At 43.7% G+C, this 19007-nt stretch overlaps 3 protein-coding genes across 4 annotated transcripts in view; 2 read left to right on the top strand and 1 right to left on the bottom strand.

Moving 5' to 3' along the window:
* Nucleotides 1-19007, top strand: part of RNF123 (ring finger protein 123) — a 108358-nt gene that overhangs the window by 76048 nt on the left and 13303 nt on the right. The window lies entirely within an intron of this gene.
* AMIGO3 (adhesion molecule with Ig like domain 3) lies at nt 2165-8335 on the bottom strand. Its single transcript, XM_063123557.1, has 3 exons — nt 8192-8335; nt 6786-6831; nt 2165-4636 (listed from the first exon to the last, which is right to left on the bottom strand). Exons 1-3 carry the CDS (start codon nt 8333-8335, stop codon nt 3021-3023), a joined length of 1806 nt encoding a protein of 601 aa, XP_062979627.1. The 3' UTR covers nt 2165-3020.
* On the top strand, nt 8586-9359 carry LOC134396786 (spindle and kinetochore-associated protein 1-like). Its single transcript, XM_063123359.1, has one exon. The coding sequence runs from the start codon at nt 8598-8600 to the stop codon at nt 9357-9359; it is 762 nt and encodes a 253-aa protein (XP_062979429.1). The 5' UTR covers nt 8586-8597.

Below are 19007 nucleotides of genomic sequence, written 5' to 3'. Positions count from 1 at the left end.
CTGCAACCAAATCCAAAGAAACCCTGGAAATGCTCTGTACTGAGCTTGTCCTAGAAAGTTTTGCTTTCTTTCCTGAAGGGAATGCAAGTGCGCACCACCTCCGGCAGGAAACTGAACAAACTGGGAGTGCGCTGGATCTTTGAACATTGGCTCTGCATCACTTGAATGGGAGAGGAGCTTCCATGTCTTCTGTTCAGCTCTTTCTTTCTGTCCCTGTCTTATGTTTTTGATCAAATGTAAGCAAGATGTGCTATTCTCAACCATTTACACTGGCTGCAAAACAAGGGCCAGGACTGATTGTCTGTGTCTGCCCGTGTCCCAGAGGGCCTGGTGAAAGTTCATCTCCACCACTACCCTTCCAATCCATGCAGTCAGCTGAGAGCAACCTGTAAGACTAGGAAACTTCCAGACATGATGCAAGTGACCTTTATTCAGTCAAGCTTTGTGGCCAGGGATGAATGGGAGATCCATTAGTGGGTGTTGAAAAGAGAATCAAGGATGTGATTACTAAGTGTTACTCTGATGTTTTAGGGATAAGGTGGACTAAAATGCAAATAAATAATAAAATAAATGGAGCTTGGGGGCAGGACAAGGAGGACACACGGATTACCAACTGGAGCCCATGGGCCAAATTTTGCTCTATCTGAACCCCCAGCGAGAACTCTAGAAGTGAAAACGGTGAAGAAGAAGTGGTGTTTATGGCAACAGAATTTGCCAGGAGGCCACTTTTTTTTGGGGGGGGGAGGGATTGTACTATTAGCCCCCAAGCCCTCACTCCCTTCTTCAAGTGACCCTCTAGGAGAATGGGTTGCTGACCAGGGACTACCTTTAACATTGGGCCTGAATTCTGGAGAATCCAGGGGGTTGTCTTATCTCTATCATTTCATGTAAATGTATATCCAAGGTTATGCAAAAATAATCACACTGTACCAAAGTGCTAAGCTGTCATTCATCAGCTCTACCTTTGGTATGAATGTGTTGCTTAAATGCCATGTTACTTTACCGCAGTGTGTGTTGGCATGTGGTGGTCTCTGGGCCATTCATTGTCCAGGTAATCACCACCACCATTGCATATTTATATTGTGCTTACAAGCAATGAAGCATTTTTATACACATACAAAATAATGACAAGTTTCTTCTCACAGACTCACAATTGCTTTTACACTAGTCTCTGTGTTCCATTCATTTCTTTACACCTTCCAATCGTGGCTACCCTGTTAAATTTAAATGGTGTTATAACTTAGATTTGCTAACAGAAACTATATCATTTAAGGTGCTAGGCTGCCTGTGTTCGTATTGGTATAGAACTGAGCTCTTTTTGATTCAGGCAGATTAATGTTGGATGATCTGGAGCTTTGTGTGTGGCGTTTTACCTGGTCATAGACAAGGTACAAACCAGATCTGTCCCACAATGTTACGAGACAAAGACACTTTCAAATAACATTTTAAAAAAATAGGCATTTTTATTTAAATGTAACTTGAGAGGACATCTAGCCCCAAGTTCCAATTTCTCATTACGTGGATTAGAGTACTACCAAAATAGCTATCTGCTTAGTTCTCCCAAGCAAATCTGTACTTCTCAAGAAGAAAGTAGTCAGGAAGATTGTTCATATAAGACTTGGATTACATGGTAAATGCTGACTGGTTCGTGGTTGGGTCACTGGAATTACACTAAGTGCATGAATGATCTATACATTCCTGGATGTAATTATTTACAGCTGTTTTGGGGGAGCAATGGAAGGAATGACAAGAAAATTCTAGCATTGAATTGCCATGTTTAGAGTGTGTGTTCATGTATGTGTGTATCTGTACATGCACACATATACATATATAGATGCACACACACAATTTCCCCCGTGTAAAAACTTACACAAATCAGGGGCTGCACTTATATCTTATCTAATCTAGCTAAATAACTGGGGCAGCTGTAGGTTAATCGTACATTAAAAACCCCAAACAAAAGAACATCATCACCGTGTCTAGAATAGCATCCTTTTCAACCTTGTCTGAATACCCATCCTTTTGGACCCCACATTTCCCTCTGTTGTAGTGACAGCAAGGGGAGTAATTTCCTTCCTCAAGTCAAGCACAAGGATAATTTTCTGGCGTGCTTTCCTAGATTCCTGAGCTAGTAAAAATTGATTATAGCTATGATACTGCTTGACTGCCATTTGGGAATGCAACATCAAGAGAAGTTGCTCACTAAAAGAGAAGCCCAGGGAACTTTTAAGGGACACGTTCAGTGCATCCAGTGGAATAAAGCAGTTAAGTTGGTTCAAGCACAAGATCAACTCGTATAGTTCCTGACACTTACGTGGCTGGCCGCATATATCCAAGAGTGTGAGGCCGTCATCTGGAGCAGGGTTTGTGGCCTCCCTAATCTTCCATTTTTAACCATGCAGCCTGGAAGTTGGGAAGAATGGGCTGAGGAATTTATTTTCAAAATCACTATTAGAAGCAGTAGCTGGCTAAAGCAGTTAAAAGGTAAGAAAGCCACCCACCCACCCACTGCGCTTGAGTAGCAAGGGCAGGGCACTCTTCCTTCTCCTGAAATGAAAATATAGGCTTGTTACATAGCAAATGTTTATTCTCTGACGATCAAAGCCATAACACAAGCTTGTATTCCATAGCGGTTTCCTAAGGGTACTCTCTGCTACGACGTTGTATTGTCTCTTCTACCAAGCAGGCTGCAGTCATTTGGGATATGTAAAGAGCACTCAGTTTCTTCTTTGATAAAAGGCTGTTGCTTCTCTTGTGCATAATAAGTTGATTCTGGGGCCTGTGGACTGGAATTATTGGAAGAGAAGACATCACCCTTCTGGGGGAAATGATGGAAAATAAGAGTGAGCCACAATCTTCCATCCAGGGGAGAGCAAAATAAAAAAATAATCACCTTTGTACGTTTTGGTGAGGAAATGTATCTTGTTTCTTCTTTCTCTCCCATGAAGAAAATGGATTTTAACCCTATTCCAGATCCCCACCCCACCCCAGCCCCCACAATTCTTCCTGGGGATTGCTTGCTATGCATCTGCCGGCGACTGTACTCGTGCCTCATAAGATATGATGGGAGGGTCAGAAAAGACTGAACTGATGGATTCGGTGTCCAGCTTAAGCTGCAGGAGCTTGGGTTTTTTGGCGTCAGGAAAGTCCTCACTGACAGCCAGCTTGACCTTGCCATTCTGGGCCTCCTTGATGGGCTCCAGGAAAACAACATGCCTGTTTGCGCTGCTCTTGCGATTTGGCCCATCTGTGGCCGGTGGGGTGGTACTGAGGATAGACGATTGGGCGCTGCAGTCTTGGGGAGGACTTGCAGGCTTCTTGCAGCACTTGGAACAGCGACATGGCGTGAGGTACAAGTACATAAGGACTAATACCAAGCTTACAACACACCCTAAGAGGGTTGTGAGGGCAGTATTGAAAGGCTCAACTAATTTGGGGTACTGGACTGTGACATTGACTTCATGTGTCTGGCTGATATTTTGGAGTGCGCTGATCGCTATGCACACATAAACACCAGAATGCGAAAGGTTGGTGTTTGTGATCTTTAAGCTTCCATTTTCGAAAGGTTGATGTGTCTTATCACTATGCTCAGGATACCTGAATAATTCATGGCGGGGAGAGACCCACCTATAGGTGGTTGTACTGTCATCATGGAGGCTTGTGTTGCAGTCCATTATTAAGGATTCTCCCACTAGGCAGCGCATCTTTTGAATGCCTAGATTGTTTTGGCTCCAGGAACAATCTCCAAAATACTTGGTGTACTTGAAAGTGTTGATCAAGGAGAGAGGCACATTGGCATAGGCTTTGCAAATGTGCTCTTCTTTGAAATCCTGGACGGAACTGAATCCTCGATGCTTCCAGTCCTGGAGCATGAGATGGAGAGAGCAGTCACATCTCACAGGATTGTTGTGGAGATATAGGCCATTCCGAATGTACACAGGCAAGGCTGATACTACTTGAACAGGAATGCTGCTTAGGTTGTTGGCAGAAAGATCCAGGGTCCTCAGATAAGGATATTCAAGTCTTTGAATGGATTCAAATGGAAATTTAGTTAGCCTGTTCCAACTTAGATAGACCTTTCGCAAACTGGTTAGCTGGACAAAAGCATTTTCATCTACTTGTACAATTTTGTTATTGTACAGCAAGAGCTCTTTCAAGTTCACAAGGCCTTCAAAGTAGTACTCTTCCACAGTGTGCAGCCAGTTGGAGGAAATGTCCAGGTGTACAAGGGAACTGGCATTGTAGAACGCTTGTCGGGTGATGTTGCTGATCTGGTTGTGGCTGATCTGAAGGGTTTGGAGGCGTGGCAAGGCAGTCAGCCAGTGGTCGTCAAGCTGAACAATGGCGTTGTGGCTGAGATCCAAGGTGGTGGCTGTGGGAGGCAGTGTGACAGGGACTTGCTGAAGATTCTTCTTGGCACAACTCAAGAGATCAGCAGTACAAATGCAAACCTCAGGGCATCTCATGAGAGTGGAGAAATGGTTTAAGGTGCTACCTTGAACACACAGTTCAAAGAATACAAGCAGCTGCCCGAGGAGTTTCCAAATAAATGTAGCCAGTGTCAGCACGTTCATCATGTAATGGTGGAGTTCACCCTGTATTGCCAGCAGCATGGAACCAAGCTGCCAAAGTAATATTCACGCTCAACGATAACCCTGCTGCAGAACACGGTAGCATGAATCGCTAAAATCAGTCGATGCCTGCAGAGAGTTCAAGTTTTGCTCCTGAAAAGATAGGGTGCCTTGCTCAAAATAAGCCGGTGCTGCCTAGGTGACACACTGCAGCTGGATGCTGGCATGTCACTGCTGCTCAGCATGCCACTTTGGGAAGTTGTACAGACTGGCAGGAGTCTGTGTACAGTTGTGGCCCCCAATAATTTCAAAGACAAGGTGTGACTGTATAGATCCTCTGGAACCCTACTTCAGAAGCCCTGAATGTGTTTATTGGATTTGCCTCTCTCTCCAAATAACCTAACCTTGCATCCATTAGAGGCTGTCATTTCAATAACTTGGGTGCATGAAGAAATCAGATCCATTTTCTGCTTTGCTGATCCAAGCATCCTTAGAGCCCAAAGTTTCCATTAGTGGATCCTCATCCTGTGGTTAGGCAACTCCTGTACAGATCCATCATACAGGAGGCTCAGGTAGGAGCACATCCCTTCACCTCTGTAATCCCAAATGTAAATGTCAAAAAAAGCAGCTCTTACCCTGAAACCTTTCTTTCTGGGTTATATTGAGCAGCATCAGTCCTTCCTGTCGCTTGTATCATCTTTCAGCCAAGCTCAGTGTATGCAAACACTTTCCCCCCTCTTCTGCTCCTATTTGCAAGCTGCCTGAACAGTGAAGGGTAAGCCTTGTGGACAAAGGAGCAATTCCATTGGTTTGTGTTAAGAGGGAGTGGTGATAGAAGGGGGAGGAGAGAAGAAACCCAATAGTGAAGGGTTTTTTTTTTTTTTTGAATGGCATGTAGTTTCTTTGCTATGCCATGTGAGGGCGGAACAGTCCTGGACAGCTATTCTGAGACTGGCATCAGAGCGGCACACAAGAATTGCAGCAGCTTGTGCTAGCAGTATGATTGCAAGGGGAGATGAGGAAGCAGACTTGGTTAAAGGAGGAAGGTCGTGATCCTGTTGAGCAGCCTGGGCTCCTTGCTCTTTGAGGTGCCTCAGCGTGTGTCTATAAGGCTCCTCAGTTTAGTCATTCTTGGATCCTGGCTGTGTTTGAGGTTGCAGGGGAGCATGGCCTCGCAGCAGTGAAGGAGGACACAACCAAGGTTGTGACGCCAGGAATTAAATATTTCACAAAGTAGGCTACATTCTTTATCCCCAAGATGGTATAATCACAGTTTCTTTGCGACCTTCACAATAACAATTCACGGAAGCTTCTGTGATTAACTCTGTTAAGGTGTTGTTGTTTTTTAAAAAAACTGTAACTATATCAGTTTCAATTAACACAAACCTTCACAGACTTCCATAATGTGGACTGCTTGAAAGCTTGTAGTTAGGTACCCAAACCAGAGCATAATGTGTAAATACACATACGTAGTAAAATGTAGGAAAGGACACTGAAGGCAACAAAAAAGACAGCACACTGACCACTTGAAGATCACAAAGATAATCGCAAAAGGTAAAGTAGGTTTTATGGATTTTGGTCTGGTAACTTGTTGGCACAGTGTTGCACCTCTGGAATTTTAAATACCTTCATTTGCAGGTGGATAAAAACTAAGGCAGGCATGATTTCACATTCTGTTTGTAATTCAGGACCAGATGCCAAATGGTTCCTAACGCTAGAGACTGTGCCCTCCCCAACACAAAGCCCACAAGCAAAGCAAGCCGAGACTTCTTTGATATCTAGCACTTCAGGCTTCTGTTTTCATTGTGGCCTTTCATCCTTTTGAAGTTGATCAGTCGCTCCCTTGGCACTCGTCTCAAGCTCCCCACTGGGGTCCTCACCATGAAGTGATGTGCTGAGGGACAGCTCATGGCTAGAGGCAGTGACATCCTTGTTGTTGCTATGCTGACTTATCACCACACACATGATCCATTCCTCCAATCTTCTCCCTTCGCTGCTATCTTAGTTTAGCATTTTAGTACTGTGATAGGAGGAGCATGCAACATCATAGAATCATAGAATAGTAGACTTGGAAGGGGCCTAGACCTCATACCACTGCAAAATTCCCAGCAGTGGAACACACAAGGTGTTTGACTCTTGAATTAGATTGCTGCCGGCTTTAGCTTACTATAGTCATGCATAATTATTTGCCCTGCCATGCTGGACCAGACAGACTTGTCCAGTACTCATTGTAATTCTCCTGCTCCATTTTGCGGTTTATCTGTAAAACAAAAACAAAAAAACACACAACCTAAAATAAACCCTGGGTATAGTTCTTGAGAAACATGACCAAGGCAATGAGGCCAACATTCAGGAAAGTTGCCTCTCCTTCCCTCTTAAATGTTGTCCTTTTTTCTTCATGTTCTGTGCATCACAAATATGGGTTCTGTGCCTGCACAGAGCCTTGCTCGGAACATCCTAGAGCTGAGACGTTTAGGCAGAAAGCGCCAACCCAACTTACTGTGTATGCATCTTGCCCATTAATGCTCTTCTTACATGCATTGGTGCAATGATTATTGGCTTGTTGTGTGGATGATCTTCCTAAGGTGTTGCCTGTAGTGCTATCCCTGTTGAAGAAGTATGTGTGAGAATGGGAAGGAGAGAATTCTCATGGGTAGGTAAATAGATTTTGACAGGTGGATGAAGCCAGCTGTAACCATTGTCCTTTTTAAGTCTCTGCTGCATAGCCACATCTAGTTGTTTGGAGATTAGCTTCATGGTTGGCCTGTCTTTGTTTCCAGTTATATCTATGAAATTTCTTGAGTTTTTAGACTTTTGGTATCAGTATACCCTGCCCTCCTGCTTCTCTTCACCCCAAGTCTCTCTGCGGTTGATCCAGTATTGTGGCTTCAGTAGTCCAGTGAGACTATTGAGAAAGGTCAAAATGCAACAAGCACCCTCTAGTCAATGTAATAAAACAAAGGGAAACAGAACTGCCTGGGTTCGACTAGTAATTTTCTGTCTGTAGAAAGCCATTCTTGCTCTGCAGGAGGGGAAAACACACACAGAGAGAGACTGCATGCTATTGACTTACCCTTTGCCCCCTGCACTGTTTAAGCAGGTTAGAAAGTTGACCAGACATGCCTGTAGAATAATTGCTGGGGCAGAAAGAGCAGCAGCTGGAGTGTAATTTCCAGTGAGACCCAGGCTACTTTATTTGAGGGAAGTGAAAATCAAAGCTGAGTAATTGGTTTCCATTAGGGCAGCAAATGACTAATTTGGCTGCTGCAGCTGCTGAATGTGATGGGCACTTAACCCTCTGTTTTCCAGCTGGAGAGGAGATGGTCTGGAATAGATTATTGCCAGATGCTTTCTTATGCAAAGCTGCTTTTAAATGTGCAATCTAAAATACAGTATTGCACCTTCTTGCTGAGTAGCTCCTCTCCCTCTCATTTATTCCTCCATCTCTTCCAGAGAGATGATCCATTTGAATAATATAGACCCTGGGGCTGTCTATATGTGTTCAAAGCCCCACAGCATCTGTGAATCGGCATTGTGTCAGTTATATGATGCAGCCACAGATTCACAGCCACCGTGGGGCTTTTCTGCAAAGCTGCACTGTTAAAAAGTCAGGGACTTACCCCGACTTTTTCATTGTGAGCAAGGTCATCCGGGCTCTTCCGTTCTCTGACCTCGTTCTGTGGCAATTGGTCGCCAGAAGCCAGGGAGAAGGCGGAGTGGGGGGCTCCAATACCCAGATGACTGCTGGAAACCTTGTGCTCCATTCTGGTGTGGGGATTACCCAACGCCACCCTGCAGGAGTGAAACCGCACGGTTTAGGAGCAACACGGTGCCAACTCGGCATGTGAAGGCAAGGCCCCTGTCTCTTGAGTGAGAACTTGCAGGTACGAGCCAGACTTGCAGCTACGAGCCAGAACTCTTTGATTAGAGGCTGTTCAGCAGAACGCTCAGAAGGGAAAAGGGCTCCAGAGAATATTCAAAATATAAGAATAAGGTTTCCAGTGTCAGAACGCAGGAAAATATAATATGGCTACTGCGGATTTAAACGGCATAACCTTTCACATCAACACCAAGATTTCAACTATCAAAAAGTCACTTCAGTTGAGAAAGATAGACGAGGAACCCTCTTTGAAGACAGTGCTCAGTAAGATCGTCCACGAAATGTTTCTCTTAAACAACTTCCTGAATCAGCTGGAGTTGGAATGCCACCATCAGGAGAGGCAGCAGAATCAACTCAAGGAGCTCGAAGAATCTCTGGAGAAGGACTATAATGAAGCCCAGCATCTCATGGAAAATATACCCATCCACCTGCCCAAAGCAATTCTGAACAGCGCTGTGGGCTTAACAGTGAAGAATGAGGAGCAGCATAGAGATGTGGAGGCTGACCGTGCAAAGAAGCCGGCCAAAGAAGCCAAGTGCATTAAAGAGGCGCCCTTTATCACGGCAGAGGAATTTGAGGCTGTCCCTGCGTACATGCGAGGCCGCCTAACCTATAACCAAGTGAATGCAGTGATTCAAGAAATCAACAAGGCAGTGGTTAGCAAGTACAAGATCATGCGCCAGCCTGCTAAATCCATGTCTAGCGCTGCCAGGAACCTCTACTTCAGATTCCAGGCAGAAGAAACCAAGGATACGAAAGGCGAGTTCTTTATCATGGAGGCTGATATTGAAGAGTTCAGGCAACTGAAGGCGGACAAACGTTTCCACAGCGTCCTGACCATCCTACGGCACTGCCAGAGACTGCGAGAGATCCGCAGCTCGTATCTTGTTCGCTTTGCCGTCTGCTGAGGTGCTGTGAGAGCGCCCGGGACTTGGGGTGGGCCGTCTTCAAGAACTGTGAAGAGAACAGAATCCTAGACGCTCACTTCGTTAGTGCCTTTGCACCACCTTCTTCCTGTCCTTATTAATTATTGTGAAGAGAAGATAGGTTTCTGTTTGTAAAATACAATATTTGTAATGTGATGATGGTTTTCTGATTTTCTAAAGAGATACATATGTTTGTCCAGCAAAAATGTGTTTTCTCCCTCATTTCGGCATTTCTACCTGTTCAGCTTAAATCACTTTCTGTGGCAAAATTGGGGACAAAAATGGGTTGAAACTTGACTTAACCCAACCTTTTGAAGTTTGAGCTTCATTGGCATTACTGAAATGCCAATAAAGAGGTTTAAACAGCGGGTAAGTCAGAATCCTTGCAACCTTCCATTGACTTTCAGATGCTTCCAGTGGAGAGATCTAAATCGTTGCATTCCAAAGAATTTGCAGATGAACTGCCTGTGTGACGTGTGTGTCATTGAGCCAGAAGTGTGTGTGCATATGTGAGAGAGAGTGAGGGAGTGTAAAGTATGAATGTCTGTTTGTAGAGGCATCAGATGAGGATTCATCTGTTGTCTCCTCAAATGGCTTGCGGGGAAAACTGTTTCACTTGCACTGGTTGAATCTGGGAGTTACAATCTCAACATTACTCAAAAAATTAACGAATTCTGCCTAGCAGGAAAATAGACCCAACATCGAAGACTGGGGGTTACAATTTGCATGTATTGGGGCCCAATGAAGGACCTTGTTGCCAGGGGAAAAGGCACCCAGATATTGTGGCACTCGGCTGACAGTTGTCAATCTGGATACTGTTTTTATATTTTTGATGGTTTTAAATTTTGTATACTTTTTTAAATGTTCACTGTTTTTAACTTTTGTAAACCGCCCAGAGAGCATCAGCTATGGGGAGGTATATAAATTTAATAAATAAATAAATAAATAAACTTCTAGCTGGGTTTAGAGAACTGTTACTCTTTTGTGGAGCCCTACATTCTAGTATACGTACCGTCCCTTAGAATTTCTGTATTTTCTCAAGCTGTACCAACTGAAACTCATCCAAGACAATTGGACACAGCTGTGCTCTGGATATCTCACCTGGTTTGTCTGTTGTAATACTGAGTCCCAGCAGATGCAAGAGATTTTATCTTGGAAGTGCCTTGCAAACATTACACAGTGGGGCTCTGATGGATAGATACACTGCATTCTTAGGTCCAGCGTGTAATAAGCTCCGAACAGCCCTGAAAAGCTCTGCTGGGCAGCACATAGAGGATTCAATAGAGGCAGAGATATACTGATTCCTTGCTGCCCTCACTGCCCGTGAATATCTCCAACCATAAGCAGACACAACTGTTCAGTTGCATCCAATAGGACCTCTTCATCTGCATTCAAACATCTCCTATTTTGTTTTCATCGCTCTCAGCTCTGGGGTATACCATGGAGCCGTACAATCTCTACTCCTGAGAAGGCACTTAGCATCAAACATGTTAACTGCCCAGGTCATTTCTGCATTCCACAGATCAACGAGGTTTTCGACAGGAGAGTCAACCAACTCAGAACACACACACACACACCTGAGCCCTCTGGAAACCATTCGGATCCATTTACCTACAGGTACTAATAGGTCCCCCCACCCCTGCAGAGGGGAAAAGCTTGCAAGTCTGACCCTCAACAGATGAATCAGTCCCATTATCATGATCATATCAAAGTCCTCCACCTTCAGATCATCATCTCCATGGCCAGCTAAAAAAAGAAAAGTACTGTGGAGAATGCCCCGCTACATGTGTTGAGCTGATGACGAGTTGGGACAGTTCCATAGTTGTCATGGAGGCCATGAAATCCTTTGCCACCCTGGACAAGGGGCAACTCAGGACTTTCAAAAGAAAAAAAGGAAGTGGTCTTTTGGCATGGCTGGTAAAAATCTCATCACCCTCTGAAGTGGTTTCTTCTGGTCCTTCCTACTAGATGGCAGGACTAACAGTTGGAGAATAACCACTTATTCTCGTGTGGGGAAATACACAGTAAATTGACTAGATCCAAATAAATACTGTAAACCTTCTGTTCATTGCCAAGTGCGTTTGATTATTTTATTTATTTATTTATTTATTACATTTTTATACCACCCAATAGCCGAAGCTCTCTGGGCGGTTCACAAAAATTAAAACCATCATAAAACAACCAACAGGTTAAAAACACAAATACAAAATACAGTATAAAAAGCACAACCAGGATAAAACCACGCAGCAAAATTGATATAAGGTTAAAATACAGAGTTAAAACAGTATAATTTAAATTTAAGTTAAAATTAAGTGTTAAAATACTGAGTGAATAAAAAGGTCTTCAGCTGGCGACGAAAGGAGTACAGTGTAGGTGCCAGGCGGACCTCTCTGGGGAGCTCATTCCACAACCGGGGTGCCACAGCGGAGAAAGCCCTCCTCCTAATACCAGGCTATGAGCATACAGTTATTCATAGCTCAGCTGTGTTCTCATCGAATCAAAATCTTATGACTTTCCTATGCTTGTTTGTATATGGGATTGTCATTTAATAGCCAGCTTTTTGCACATTCAGTGAGCTCTAACAGTGATTGCCTCATTTTCATAGGATGCAGTAGTCAGTCCCGGATAGGTGCAGTAAGCATTGCCTTTTCATTGTTTAAAATATATTGTGAGAACAACTAGTCTGAGTGTTTGTTTGAAAACCAAGGCACCAGCTGGCTCTTTGGGCCTCCGCTGTGATTTTTACATCTGGAATTTTGTATACAAAAATATTTAATCCTTTGATTACCACCCTAATGTGAAACTCTTAGATTGGAATGAATCGTGCTAAGGAGATAGTGATATAAATGTTCTTCATTTGGATACTTTATTTTCTCACTTGATTTAGTATGGATGTTATATTTTTGTGTGTTCTGATTTGTTGTTACCATGTTGTAATAAACAGAAATCTGGGGGAAACAAGAGTTACACGACAATGTATGATGGGAAATGGCCACCCTCATAGATTTTCTTGATATGTTCTGTGGTGATATTTTCTTGTGAATGTATCTTCCTTGTGAATGCTGCCAGATGACACTCCCTGAGAAGGAAAAGCTCTTGTCTCCAATGAGATAAGAACCTTTTACTGCTGGCAGAGGGGGTCTGGAGAAGAAGCTAGAGGGCCAGTTAGAGAGCTTCTTGTGGGCCAGGGGATCCCCAAGCCTGCCCTAGATCCAACTCAACAGACCTGGGCTGAATCCCACTGGTCATCTGGTTCAAGCAGTATACCTTCTACTGTTGGCCTTCAACTCTTGAGCTGCAACTTGGTCTGACATAAGTGTGAGGATTGCACTAGTAGTACCACTCCTATTTCCCCCTTGTAATGGTGATTTTTAAGAGCGAAAAAGACTGACAGAGACTTTATATGAAGGGTGCACAAACTGGCGCATGGGTACCCTGAACCCCCCACCAAATTCTGCCCCCTCCCACACACCTATTTCCCCCTTCTCGTACTGTTGTATTTGTGGTAGCTGCCACTCCCTGTACTGCCAACTGCTAACAGAAAGGAAAGAGTAATCTGTATCAGGATCCCTGAAGCAGAGGATGGACTGAAGGCTTTCCACTGCCTCCTTCAGAGATCCTCCTACAATTGCTCTTTCCATGTTGCTACTAGCAGTAAGGAAAGAGCTATCTGTATCAGAAGTGTGTGCCTATGTTTGTGTGCATACACCTGACCCAGCATCATATGCAGCCCTTGGGACCAGAAAGATTGTACACCCCTGCTGTGTATGTTGTTGTTTTAAGGGAGGCATTTTTAGGTTGAGAAGTGTCCTGAGTCTTAAAAGGGTGAAGACAGAATATCAGTGGCAGATGCTTGTTGAGACTTTCTATGAAAATGTGAAATGATCAAGATTTTCAACTTAACTAAGCAGGGTTAGGACAAATCCCCAAATGTTTATTTCAAACAACAGCCTTCCTATAATTTAAAGTTCTTCGTGTTCAGCCCTCAGTAGATATGGCAAACCAGTGTTCTTCTTCAGGAGAACCTTTCAAATATCTATCATTTAAAAATTCTCTACCTCCTCCTCCTACCTATTTTTTTGTTTGTTTGCAAAACATAGCAATTGCCTTCCAATTTTCCTTGTGTTGAATTGTCTTCAAGACCTTTGAGTGTTGCCATAGCCCCTCCTTTTCCCATTTGTTGATGTCTTCTTTAAACTCTTGTATGGCCTGATGGCTTGCAAAACCATGGCTGCCTGCAAAGGCTTCTGGGTGAATGGCTTTCTGCCTTTAAACTAGCAAACTGTTATTTTGCTTCTGTACCAGTCAGCAACATTTCTTTGTTATGGGAAGGATGAGTCAAAAGTACATCCACAGTGAGCTCATGAGAGAAACTCAGGTGTCTTATCTCGAGACCCTAACGAGCTAACATCCCAAGCTTGGTTCAGTCGAAAGGCTGATCATAGCCTGAGAAACCCAATTAGTGGTCTTGCCCATGCCAAAGGACTGCCAAGTAATGCCTTGTTTATTGCAACCTGTAACCAAATGCTGTAGATTCTTATGATGTGAATAGCTGCTTTGTTATGAATCCCCATGTATGGTTGATCACTCTCTGAATGGCAGCAATGCCAAGTTCAGTTATACTATAACTGCCCCTGCTGCCCAAGGAGGGTTGGTCTAGATTTCGCTGAAAGGTATTTTGTGTAGAAAGCTTTCACAGCCTTTTTGTTGTTTATTCGTTCAGTCGTTTCCGACTCTTCGTGACTTCATGGACCAGCCCACGCCAGAGCTTTCTGTCGGCTGTCGCCACCCCTAGCTCCCCCAAGGTCAAGTCTGTCACCTCCAGAATATCCTCCATCCATCTTGCCCTCGGTCGGCCCCTCTTCCTTTTGCCTTCCACTTTCCCTAGCATCAGCCTCTTCTCCAGGGTATCCTGTCTTCTCATTATGTGGCCAAAGTACTTCAGTTTTGCCTTTAATACCATTCCCTCAAGTGAGCAGTCTGGCTTTATTTCCTGGAGTATGGACTGGTTTGATCTTCTTGCAGTCCAAGGCACTCTCAGAATTTTCCTCCAGCACCACAGTTCAAACCACCTTTATGTAGAATATGCCTGATGTGCTGAAAACTATTCTAATAAAGTAGTCTCCTTGTAAGTAAACGTCTGTGTCTGGCTTTCTTGTCTCCTTGGAAACCCTGAAAGAACCTGGAAACTCATGGCGGGTGTTTGAAGGCTTGTAACAACTGTAACTCCAGAATAGAACACAGAGCATCCTCTGTGTGACATTTGCCCTAAAGCAAGCAGTAAATGAATTACGTTGCCCTCTCTGATCTTGACGTATATTTTATAGGAAAGTGAAACTATTGCTGAAGGCTAGTGTCAGACATGCTTCTTCACAAAATGAATGACACAGCACAACTTTGCAAAACAGGCCTGTTCAATCCGTAATCTATATATTCAACAACATGCAAGGCCTCACCTGGCTAGATCTGTGAGCCTGCTGTTTCCCACAAAACACAATAAGGTGGGCATGAATGTCATCGGGCCAAAATCTGCTGCTGAGATGAAATAAACAATTCTAGGCTATGCCCATTCAGAGAACAAATGTGGATTTACACAATTTACTGTTCTTCCCTAGAAAAGAATTGTGTGTGTGGAAAAGTAGCATGTTAGGAAGAATGTCTAGCCTTCTTCCTGATATGCTCACTTTCCATGTGCAGGAGAGCATTCCATTATGCAACCCCTCAAATGTGCTGTGAAGTGATACTTGCAAAACTTATGTTTACCACCTTACTGAGAATTAAGCCTCTGCTATGTGCAAACTGAGCTGGAAGAGTAATTCAATTAATTTCAATTAGTTTTAGCCAACAGGAAGAGATGTCTGGGTTGTAATTCCATTAGGCCTAACATGCCTAAATTGGACTTTCCTCCTACAATTTTTCAAGTTATACCAAGCCTTTCAGTCACAGCAAATGGAGAAAATAACACAACCCCTATTAGTAAAATACAGTGGGCCCATTAAAGCATCAAATGGTTTTTGGAATGATATAAGATTCCTCAACAGAAAGGCTCAAATTCGACACAAAATATCTGTTGTTCAAGAGGGCTGTGATTAGCTCACTTTTCCAATTATTTGAGGGCTGTGTGCATATCTGTTTCTGCACATGTGTATTGTTTCATATGCATGATTTTACCCAACAGTAGAAGTACCACAGATAGTCCTTTACACAGCCAGTTTATTTTTGCATGTCCCCTTGTAAAAACATATACAAGTCCTGGACACCTTGGAGTCGCTATATATTTGAGGCTTTGAGCAGTTAAGCACAAATACCATCCTAGATGTCACTTGCATGTATAACCTCCTTTGGAGATGAGCAATCCCCCTATAACATTCCCTCGTCTTCGGGACATAGTTTGGGGGCTGTTGCATATTTCTCTTAATCTGCAGCATCATGGCGGTCGTAAGTTGGCACTATGCAGGTTGAAGCAAGAAGCCTTTGCCATGTCTGTGCTTTTGGACAGATAAAAGGAGAAGATGTGATTTGCCTGTCTCTTGCCACAGTTTAAAGCAGTTTTCCCTGAGATCGGGAGACCTTTTCTTTGTCTTCCAGGAAGTGGTCTTTTGGCAGTACCCTGGTTGTATGTTAATCCCCCTCTCGAATGTGGGAGATGCTTTCCTCGCTTGTAAGGAGGGAGTCTAATATTGCTCGGTAGACAGCTCACTCTCTGCCTCCCTACACTGTTTGCTGAACCACTTAGCGCACTTAATAATTTTGCCCTTGACAAAATACTCAAGAAGACCATTGCTGAATGTTGACATTGCCTTGTTTTGCCTGGAGGAAAGGGGTGCCAGACAGTAGTTGTCCCCACGGTTACCTCTGTACAACCATAAAGCAAAGCATGGGTTCCATTGGATTTGTCCCAGTAGGCAGGCACATGGTTTGTTACAAGAACTGAAAGTGCTATTTTCCATCATAGCAGGAACTATCAGTACATTGTCTGAAATGTACTGGCCTGAATCTCGAACAGCCTTCCCCAACCTGGTGCCCTCCAGGAGTATTGGACTACAACCCCCCCATCAGCCCCAGCTGGCTGGTGATGGTGAGAGTTGCAGTCCAACACTTCTGGAGGGCACCATTTTGGGGGAGGTGGCTCTAGAGGGCTGATGCAAGAGCTGCTGGCTGACCTTTGATCCCCGTCGTGGGATGTACAATGATAGCTTTGACCATTTTGCCCAGTGCTTTTCTTCAGTTCTACCATTGTATCCGAGTAGCCCATACTTTTTAGGTCAACTTTCAATAGCATGACAAGTGAAAATGTTTCAATAACATGAAAAGTATTGACAAGGAGAAAGATACTCCTTCTAGAATGCTGTTGGAAAGGTGGCGTGTTCTCATGGCCCTGGGTCCTGAGGCTTCCTGACCTGCATCTCCTGGGGTTTTCCTTCTGCGAAAGAATATAGTCCTACTTGTGGCCTTCCCAGAGGCATCTGGTTGGCCAAGGTGTAAATCAAATGCTGGACTAGGCAGGCCTCTGGTCTGATCCAGCACAGCTTTACTTATTTTCTTCACGTAGATAAACAGACGAAGCAGCCTGATGTCTTAGTGACATTTCAGTGAACCTCATTTAAAGTGATGTATTGCAGAGCTAGCTAATGAATGTTTTTCATGTTCGTTGCACCAATTTATATCCTCGTTTGGCCCGCACAAGTCAGCTTGCAAGTTACATATTAAAATTACATACATTTGAATGTGCACAGAACATACAGCTCAAAGAACAATAATTAGCAAACTAACATTAAGCAGCAAATTAAAAAGCCTAAACCAGCTTTTTGCTTGTCAGAGTACTTCAGGATGTAGTGCTCAGCCCTTTAACTAGCTGAAGCACTACATCCAGCACAATGGAACCAGTTAGCCAGGGAGGTGGTGGGCTCTCCCACACTGGAGGCCTTCAAGAGGCAGCTGGACAAGCATCTGTCAGGGATGCTTTAGGGTGGATTCCTGCATTGAGCAGGGGGTTGGGCTCGATGGCCTTGTAGGCCCCTTCCAACGCTGCTATTCTATGAAATAATAGTTTTAGAAGAACAGTCTAGTTTCATGCTTTCTTTCCCCAGGTATATCTTTTGATCAGTGCAGGATCTAAGGAGAGCTTTTTACTAGATTATTCTCTTTAGGAAACAGTAATTCCAACTAGATCCTGGGTGCCTGAAGTTTGAATCTTCAGCCTTTTTAAAATAGTCTTATATTAGCTTTTAAATGAGACCTAGGACATCCAGCTTAGTCAAGCAGTCAAATATACCCTATTTCTTCGATTCTAAGACACACTTTCCCCCCCATATAAACATCTCTAAAAATGGGGTGCGTCTTAGAATCGCGGGTGTGTCTTAGGTTTTTTTTTTCCTGTTGGTGCTACTGAAATTAGTGTGCGTCTTACAATCGATGGCGTCTTACAATCGAAGAAATACGGTAGTATGCATATACTTGTGATGGGACGAGATCCTTCTGGATGAAACTCAGATCAACTACATTCACGTTTTCCTATCCTGTACAAGTTGCATATGGTTCAGTGAATCTTTCCTCCTAATTTTTCATTGAGAAGACACCCATAATCTGAAAGTTTACAGGATTATCTTGCTTTACACTTCTACTACTTTTGGACCTGGGAGCACACATTTTTTTCTATGGTTGTCCTGTGAGTCAGCAGTTCCGGGTTCTAGTCCCCACATCCATGGAAGCTCACTGGGTGGGTGACTTTGGGCCAATCACAGACTCACAGCCCAACCTACCTCATAGGGTTGTTGTGAAAATAAAATGGAGAGAAAGAGGAGGATTTTGCACGCCACCTTGAGTTCCTTGGACGAAAAAAGGCGGGCTATAAATATAATAATAAATTAATAATCTTATTCTCTCCTCTGGCACACAGACTGCAAAGTCCATACTCAAAATTTTGAATTAACTTAGGTCATTTCACATGTGCTCCATGCGTACACTAGACATGGGTGGGGGTGGGGAGGCAGGACAGGACCTGGCCCTTCTGGCTCTTCCCCTAATGTTGTCACATCTCCAACATCCCACTGTTCTTCACAGCATCTGAAAAGGAGGGCATACTGTTGTATGCAAGTAGATGCTCCATACAATTGGGAGCCCTGCATAATTGGAGCATCCTGATCGCATGTTACACCTCCACATGCACAACTGAGCATGCAGACATCTCTTTGCAGACATCACACTCAATCTGCAGGTGTCAGGGACACAGCATAAGACCTTAAGAAGAGCCCTGATGCTGGATCAGGCCAAGGGTCCATCTAGTCCAGCACTCTGTTTGCACAGTAGCCCACCAGCACTATGCCCTCCATGCATTTCATTACACACAGAGGCATAAATGAAGAGGGCAACTGTACCTTCTTATTGTGGTCACACACACTCTGTTTGAGAATCCACTTTGTTTCTACATTTCACTCTTGTTTGGTTTTCAGCTATTTGAATAGATAAAATCAAATTCCTCTGCTCAGTTCTTTGTCCTAATAGGACAAAGAACTTTGTCTTGCTTTGAGCTTTCGTCTTGCTGGTGGTGGAAGCATATAGCTCTGTATGATGAGATCTTTTGTAATGCTTTGTAATGAAATAAGGTTTGTTCTCATTTAGGGTTCATGA

This window comes from Elgaria multicarinata, chromosome 3 (assembly GCF_023053635.1).
Source record: "Elgaria multicarinata webbii isolate HBS135686 ecotype San Diego chromosome 3, rElgMul1.1.pri, whole genome shotgun sequence".
In the NCBI taxonomy this organism is placed as follows: Eukaryota; Metazoa; Chordata; class Lepidosauria; order Squamata; family Anguidae; genus Elgaria; species Elgaria multicarinata.
The sequence above is the reverse complement of the archived record's forward strand: the minus strand, read 5'-3'. Positions and strand labels throughout refer to the sequence as shown.